The sequence below is a fragment of the Micromesistius poutassou genome (genome assembly GCF_964030765.1).
Source record: "Micromesistius poutassou genome assembly, chromosome: 8".
Classification (NCBI taxonomy): Eukaryota; Metazoa; Chordata; class Actinopteri; order Gadiformes; family Gadidae; genus Micromesistius; species Micromesistius poutassou.
Window position 1 is genome coordinate 6,359,699 of NC_140278.1, and position 9,015 is coordinate 6,368,713.

General features: G+C 44.5%; 1 protein-coding gene across 1 annotated transcript; it reads left to right on the forward strand.

Annotated features, from left to right (window-relative positions):
* Positions 1-6,066: 6,066 nt before the first annotated feature.
* Positions 6,067-8,691, forward strand: LOC311351629 (CCN family member 3-like; the record flags this gene model as incomplete). Its single annotated transcript, XM_084471804.1, has 5 exons — positions 6,067-6,123; positions 6,402-6,630; positions 7,177-7,431; positions 7,774-8,003; positions 8,398-8,691. 5 exons carry the CDS (start codon positions 6,067-6,069, stop codon positions 8,689-8,691), a joined length of 1,065 nt encoding a protein of 354 aa, XP_084327930.1.
* Positions 8,692-9,015: the final 324 nt, after the last annotated feature.

Consider the following 9,015-nt stretch of genomic DNA (forward strand, 5'->3'; position numbering starts at 1 on the left):
AATCCACAACATTTATATAAATGCCTTCTTGATACGACTTCATATAAGAAACAATCACACCGTTACATATAAACATGTATGTGGGAGACAGCCCTAAACACCCTAAAAATCCACAATGTACACAAGCACTGTCTGTGGCAAGAATATGAGGGCAAGTCACAGAAGCATCGCTTCCTTGGATAAACAACCCCCTCTCGGCCCTCACTTCCATGTCCACCTCCCCTCTCTCCGCTCTGATTAACCCTCTCTGACCTTAAGAAGAGGCCGACTGGGTAAACATCAGATAAGACAGCCGCTGTAAATTGTAACGCCTAAAAGCCTGTGGTCCCCGCCTCAGTGGCGGCATATCTGGCCCTCTCCCTGGTGAAGCTTTTACTGAGCATCGCTATGTGCGTGGGGCTTGACCCAATGTCGCCTCTTGCTATGGATCTATGTGATCAGTAATGCCTGGTGGTTGCCATGATTTCACTCGTGTCATGTTTTTTGCACATTTTTAAGCTGTTATTTGACAAAAAATAATGGATGGCGGCCATCAGTTGCTCAAGCATGTGAGTGATGTTGTGTGTTCGGAGTATTGATTATCCTCCTGGCTCCTAGGGGCCAGGAATCACTTTCTGGGGTGACAAAAACAACGTCAGGAATAGATTTTCCCTGTTTGGTTTTGTTGCAATGAAAAGACGAGCCATAAAATACTTTTTAAGGGGCTTCAACGAAATGTTTGAAGCAAAGTCTGTGAATAGGGTGGTTGGACAATGCAAGGCATGCAACACCTTTTTAACAATTGCCAGGGACACAAAGAAGGCAAGTGCAAACGCGTCACTGAGCTTGCTTTAGTACCACCTTTCACAAAATCTGTATTGATACAGGGGTTGGGTAAATGTATTTAAATACAATTTCCAAGGTGATAAAGTCCTCGTTAAGAAATGTGACCACATGCTATCTACAACAGCACGCAAAAAAAAGAGCTGGGTTGATTCTGCATTGATTATGCTGGGTCATAATTCTGGGTTGTACTGTAAACACACTGTTGGGCTGCTCATGTTGGATCGAAGGGGTTTGAAGGGGTTTATTCGCAACTTTGTTGTGTTAATTTGATTCCAGTTGATGGTTCATTATTTTTCCCACCTTCCATTATCAAACTTTCTGAATCCATCTCGCGGTCAGAGTTTTGCACAACAGACAGTGGGCAGGATTTTATGGTAGGTTCAGAGCAGTCAACTCTTACGCATTGAGCGTGAGACTCACGCAAATGACCCTCTTCACACGCTCTCATGCCACACCTCCTTTTACTCTCTCTCATTCTCTAAAATATATATACATTGGTCAAATACACACTAAACGCTACACAAAAAACAAGTTTGGATTACTTTAAACTTTGATATCCATAAGACCAGTGCCTCCCTAGGGTTAGGTTTTTTTATGTTTATATGATGATGTTTGCTATAATGCACTGTTTGTTATTTTGGGGCTTTAAGAAGCTGTTCTATAAACTATAGTTTTTATCTACAGCCCCTCTAATTATCACCATAAATATGTATTCATGAAATTATCTTTAAAGAAAGTATTTGGTCAGGCGTGTGTGTGAGCTGGGACAGTTTTTTTCATAATTTTAAAAACAAATTTTTGTGTAGGGTGTGTAAAAGTAAAAAAAAAACTCACTGTATGTATTTATTTACCACTGTGTGAGATCCTCTTTGAGAGGCTTCAGTCTGTGTCACAAACAGTGGTTACCTCCCTGAGCTGCAACTCGTGTTTCTTGAGAACCTTTTCCAATGTCTTCACCACCTCACCTCCCACAATGACTCTCTCTCTCTCTCTCTCTCTCTCTCTCTCTCTCTCTCTCTCTCTCTCTCGCTCTCTTCCTAACCCTTTCCCTCTCTCTGTCACTCTCTCTCTGTCACTCTCTGTCACTCTCTCTCTCTATCTCTCTCTTTCTCTCTTTCATTACCTCTACTACAACCCTTCCTCCCTCACCTTTCCTCATTCTCAACAATGTTGAACCACAAATAAACACTGCGGCTGAGAGATTTGTAGTGACCTCCCAGGCCGTTCAACAGACCGCTTCGCTGCCACTTGGCAATACTCATCTGCCCTATGAAGAACACACCACTTTGTACACAAACAGAGGATATAAAGAGAACATGACAGCAGGGAAAACCGGTGGATTACAGAGTGGTGAGAACAAGAACGGGAGGAGAAGAGTGCATACAGACATTAAAACCATGCGGAATAGCAGAGGCTTATTGAGGGTTATTGAACTTGTCTTGGAAGGTTTCATCACCTACAGGGTTTTGTTTCAACAGTTGCGTTAGATCGCTTGACATGTCTTTGATGTGCATAGCAACCGGGATGAAATGACAGCAATGAAAAATCATATAAAAAAAAGATATAAGTTACACTTTTCACCAAATAAAATACAATGCATCCTTCTTCACCACATATGCATTCACCTTCAACCTTACCTGTCAGTTTGAATGGAAATTAACAGTGAACTGAAGAGAGAAGCACTCTGGCAAAGACGTCAATGTACACAACCATTTTGTTAAACACAGCGAGCCGAAAAAACAAACATTTTAGCAACATCTACAATTACATTTAGGGTATTTAGCTCTTTAAAATGCCCTAAGACGCTTTTATCCAAAGCGACTTACAGTAAGTACATTTGTCAGAAGAAAGAGAGACAACAGTATATCACTGTTGGCACAGTAAGGATGTTCATAGAAACAAGTGCCAAGCACTAACAATCACTAATAATAATAGTTTTTAGGAGAGTAAGGGAGGGTGATGGGGAGGAAGGGGGGAGCCTATGCAGAGTCCAGGTGAACTCTGAACAAGTGAGTCTTGAGTCTCTGGCGCAACTCCACAGGTCAACATGTACAAATGTGCGGGTGAAGGACTGTCAACGTTGGTATGCAACGGAGAGACTGAAGCTCTACACATACCAATATGGACACCTTTCCCCTGCATCCTCAGCCAGCATGCGGTGGCGTCAAGGTCAAAGAAAACACCTGACCAATGACAGCATAGCATGGCCAGTGGAGGGTAGCAGGCCATTCTTGAACAAAAAAAGAAGAAAGACCTACAGCAGAGTGTACCAGCCGTACCTACCTGATAGACTGTTTACTGGAGCTATACTGGCATGGTGTGTCTATTTAAAAAGGACCCATGGGTTAAACCTCATGCTAATTTAGGTAGTGCTGCTTTTTTGATACTATTTCGGTGTGTATATTAAGTAGGACTCTGCCATCAACGACTGATTTTTAAGTTGGCTTTTTGTGAAGCTGGCAGGGTTAGCTGGCAGCATATGATTCAAAATGGCGCAGGGCTGTTTCGAAGTAAACCTGCACGAGGATCGGATGTGCAAACACACTGTTGATATTATCAGGATGATATTCTTAATATTCAGAAAGAGTGTGCTTCCTGAAGCTCAACCCCAAGTGTATTCTTCCCCTTACCACTTGTTCCCCACACATACATTTATCATATAGTGTTTCCATTACGGGAAGCTATTAAGAGAGGAGAAATGTCACAGTTGTAGGGTTGGAAACTGATGGAACAGGAGGAAACTGATGGAACAGTTGGATAGACACAGCGACAAGTTGTTTATGAGAGGGAAATGAGGGAGATACCCCATCATCCTCTATTTCAATAGACCCCATCGTTTGCCTGCAGAATGGAAATATTTCACAGACGCTGTGAATGTACGTAGGTAAAATTCCCACCTCACCCTGAGTTATTCCATCTGCCAAACTTCCCGTCAAGGCTGAAGACAGAATTTTGGAAGCTAGAATGTGTGAACGGAGTAGATAGACATTTGGTTATTTTTCCCAAACATCTCCTTGGATGGACTTGTCTTACAACGGCCCAATGACCACAGTCAATGGAAAACAAGTGATGAGCATTCTAATCTGCTCTATACCAACGCCAATGAGGAGGTGGAGGGGGGGGGGAGTAAAAACTGGTTAAAACCATATCCTGTGTGAACAATAAGGAACCAATAAGAAAAGAATAATGAAAAATTGGATACAATTCGATATACGCTATCTGACACAGCTAAGCTAACCCACCACAGTATCTTACCTAGAGAATGTTGTTGATGTATGTAGCTCCATTGGCGGGACAATGCACAATATATGGCTTTAATGGTGTTGCATTCCAACGTGCGTCTTTTCAAACTGTTTTGTAATGCCCTGGCCTCCATCGCTGTCAGGCAGAGAGGAAAGTATGTTGCTGGAAAAGCAACGGGAGACAGACACAAAGAGAGAACAAACACGGCAGACTGTGAAGTTTGACATTCTTGTAACTTCTATAGGGCAGGCTGTTTGAGATGCAGTGAATCAAGGTGCTGGCAGAAGGAGCCGGACATTTAATCATTCAGGAAGAGCTTCTCTCTTTCTTCTCTCGGCTCTACTTTTCTCTTATCTATCAAGCTACGCTATGGCTGTCTGTCACTCTTAATTCATGGTCTACTGGGGCAAAACGTAGGCAGCTCATTCATTATTCAATAAAAAAATTGAAGATTACTTTGATGTCCAGTTCTGAGCATGGGGATTTATAATTTTGTGTTTTATCCAGCTTGAAATTGCATGAAAATCATCTGGATAAAATATTTTAAATCATGGGTTTCTGGGGGAAATAAATCATGATGTTTGAGAACATCAGTTGCAGCAACAGCAACAGTTTTTCAACATTTTTCTAAAAGAACATCACATAACCCTGATTAAATACAGTGATGGGTTTAAAAAAAAAAAAAAAAAATATATATATATATATATATATATATATATATATATATATATATATATATATATATATATATATATATATAATTTTGTTGTATCAAATAACAGAATAATACAATTTATAAATGCTATCAGACTCCCGTCTGACAGCATTCGGACCATATAGATGTCATATAGATGTTTGAGATTTTTTTAATTGTTATCTGCTGGCACCATGTCCATTTTGTGCTGTTATTCAATGCAATAAGCAGGATTTCATTGCAAATTGTGGGATCATTATCAAACAATGACCCCTGATAGTATTGACTCAAACTTTATTTCTGTCTCTCATAACATTGTGATGTAAATGACTGAAAGATATACTAGCGATGTTCATTGACAAGCATTGCACTCCAAAGCCTCAAATGGATCATCAACATCTGACTTCAGTGAAGACCAGATGTGACTGAAGTCTATTTGGAATCAATGGGATAGCCCAAGTTTCCACTGGCTGGCTATTTATGGAAACATTAATGAGCCCACAGGGAATACTATAGTTTTCCAGTGCGACCTCCTTGGTAGAGGTCAGGCAGGAAGAGGTCAGGGGGTCACTCTCCACTGTGAAAGGGCTTTGAATGCCCTGGAGGTCCTAGGATCTCCTGTTGGATACATGATGGAGTCATTAGAGTCATATGAGTCCTTCATGTATGATAGACCCTACCTCTGTGTGAGTTTGTGTGTGTGTGTGTGTGTGTGTGTGTGTGTGTGTGTGTGTGTGTTTGTATCTGTGTGTGTGTGTGCGTGTGTGTGTGAGTGTGTGTCTGTGTATTTGCATGCATGTGCATGGCGGTGGCCATAAAATTCACAAAACCAAACATTTATTGCATGACGACAATACATAGTGAATCACATGTTTCAAGTCTCACTGACAAAAAAAACAAATGCCTCATTCTGTTCTTGTCCCCCTGGTCCAAGACCACCCTCAATCAGGAACTCACAGTGAAATGCAACTCTCGTCTCCCTCGGGTTGTCTGCCAAGATTCCACAGCCTCCACTGTTTGAGCGTCTCCCGCATTCCGTCCCGCTTGTCGTCATGGTGCCAGGGAGGTTGACCGGTCTATATATAAGAGAGCCTCCGCTAGAGGCCTGGCCAGAAGCACTCGGAGGGTCCAGCATTCTGCAGCACCGTAACCATAAGGCAGGAGGGACCGTTCACACAGGAGCCGGCTCTTTTTGATGCTCTATTTGATGCAACTGCAATCGGCAAAATAAAAGAATATTTGACTTTAATCTTCCTTTTTTTTTTTATTCGACTGTGCCTTGCGACCAGACTTGCACACTCAAGATGAGGATGTCAAACCTTGCAGAGAAAACTATTTTTGGTTTATACATTTCAGCTCAGGTATGTATTACCACCAACATTCTCAAACAAAATCCGTAAAATACCGCACTCTCATTATTCTACAAACCGTCCATGTGTAGGTCTAGACTTGAGTATTTATTCAGCAGTTGTTGTATGCATGCATGTACCTACGTATATATAGCTAAACCGTATCACAAAATAATACTAATCAGAAACAAGCTAATTTCATTGTTGTTTGTGTTTTTTTATCAACACTATTGTTTATACTTTCATTTAAGTTTCACGATTAACATTAATCCATGGATGTCCCTCCTCAGCTGCTGACCCTAGTGTGGTCCCAGGTCTGCCCCCGGCGCTGCCAGTGCCCCAAGGAGCCCCCGCGGTGCGGCCCCGCGGTGCCCCTGATCCTGGACGACTGCGCCTGCTGCCTGGTGTGCGCACGGCAGAAAGGCCAGCCCTGCTCAGAGACCGGCCCCTGCGACACGCGCAGAGGCCTGCGCTGCGACTACTCGGCCGACGTACACAAGAGGACAGGCGTCTGTGCCGGTAGGTGGGCCCTCCTCGCTCCGTGAAGGTTTATTAACAATACGATTTGCGCGCAGCAATAACCGAGCTCATGGCTTGCTGTTTGGCAGCATATAGCGCTTTGGTTTTCAGCTTTCTGAACATTAAATGTGTTGTTGATTGGGATTATTTTCACTGAGATTTGCCGCACTACCTTATTCACCATTCTGAAAGTTTGTGTCCAAACATATTGCAAGCGAATGTAAATAAATATTGAGAATGAAAGAAATGTAATGTCCGCAGAACTGCTTAAGCTCCCATATTAATTAAATAAAAAATAAAAATATATATTAAATTAATATGGGAGCTTAAGCAGTGCTGCGGACATTACATTTCTTTCATTCTACATTACTTCATTTGTCCTGCACCTGGTCAGTAGGTGGGATGTGCACACAGCTACTTTGTTGTCCTTAATAAACATTGGGAAAACATGGGAGACGACGCCAAAAGCGGCCGCCTTCACTTCGCTCACAAAGAGTGTGCCAACGGCGTCTCATTCGTGTTCCCTCCATTTCTCCATCCGTCCAGCCCAAGAGGGCCCCGTGTGCACCCTGGACGGCACCGTCTACCGCCACGGCCAGACCTTCTTCCCCAGCTGCAAGTACCAGTGCGTGTGTCGCGACGGGCAGATCGGCTGCGTGCCGCGCTGCAACCTGGACGTGATGCTGCCGGGCCCCGACTGCCCCATGCCGCGCCGGGTGCAGGTGCCCGGGGAGTGCTGCGAGAAGTGGGTGTGCGAACCGCAGGTGGAGGCCAGCGCCCTGGGGGGCTTCGCCATGGCTGGTGAGCAGAGCACCCGCCCAGAGGAACGCGTATCACGTGTCTTGTTAAGCCCCGCCCCCCACCCCCACCCCCCGCCATTCACATATTGACTTCAAACCCCTAATTGCAGACCTCACTGTAGACTCGCTTCACAGCAAGCTTGACGAGATTAACTCTGAGGGCTAAACACACCTAGCATACCGTGCCTGAACACACCTAAATCAGTTTCCCCTCTGGTCTAAAAGTCTTTAGGTGTGGAAACCGACACTGGGAGTCTCTGTCCCCCTCAGGATGATCCCTTGCAAAACGTATGTTTTTATTAAACATAATTTGTATTTGTGATGCCCCTTTCTCTGTGAGCAGCCTTTCGCCTGGAGGAGACGGTGAGCTTTGACGCCTGGGACCCCAGCCTGAACTGCATCGAGCAGACCACCGAGTGGGAGGCCTGCTCCCGGGCCTGCGGCATGGGCGTGTCCACCAGGGTGACCAATAAGAACAGCCGGTGTGAGATGGTGAAGCAGAGCCGGCTGTGCATGGTCAAACCCTGCGAAGGCCAGCAGCCCCAGAGCCAGCTCATGCCGATTGCACCCAAGGTATCATCATTCTCTGATTCTCTTTGTTCTGATTTATTATGAGTCCTGATTTAATTTCTCCATTATTGTCATGAATAATGCCGTTAACACAAGGAGTGAGACTCATTGTATTTTTTGTGTTAAAGGTACACTATGCAAATTGCATTTGTTGAATTATGCTCTTAAACGCATTCTGTCATGTAGATGCTTACTCTAAAATAATTTAAAAGAATCTTATCGACTCTGCAGCAGCATACAGAAATATCATGTTAGGTTTTCACAGCGAGCCTCGCTATTTATTCAACATTTACCATTCATATCCAAAAGTCATTATTCAATAGATAAAAAGGTTTTGGTACATACATACCTCCGTCATCATCTAACCCGCTCTCCGCTCCGTCCGTTGTGTCCCCAGAGAGGCAGCAAGTGCCAGAGGATGGTGAAGAGCGTCCAGGCGGTTCACCTCACCTACAGGAACTGCAGCAGCGTGCAGGCCTACAAGCCGCGCTACTGCGGCACCTGCAGCGACGGCCGCTGCTGCACGCCCCACGCCACCAAGACCGCCCTGGTGGAGTTCCACTGCTCCAACGGCAGAACATCCAAGAGGCCCGTCATGGTGATCCAGAGCTGCGCCTGCCATCGCCACTGTCCCGGCGAGAACGGCATATGGCAGGCCTCTGACCGGGGTTTCAGCGGCATGAGGGTCTAGGGGCCTCTCCGTCGTACCGCCAACGTCACATGATGGTGGCCTGGTCCCCCTCGAAATGTCCCGGGTTGGTACCGGCCCTGCGCACCAGGTTCATGTTTCTGTATTGTGTTCCCTGAAAACGACTGGTTGTGGGTAAAGTTCAAGTCTTTGTGTTCATGCTAGTAGCGCTGTCTGTGTATATCACATTTAGGTCATTGGGATAAAGGGTAGTGTTCCACTTTAATCTAAAACAAAAGTGAATAAAAGTCTTATTGAACAAGTTACCACTAAAATCAAAGAACAGTAGGCAGCTATGTTGGGTCACTTGCCATACAAATTGTTCTA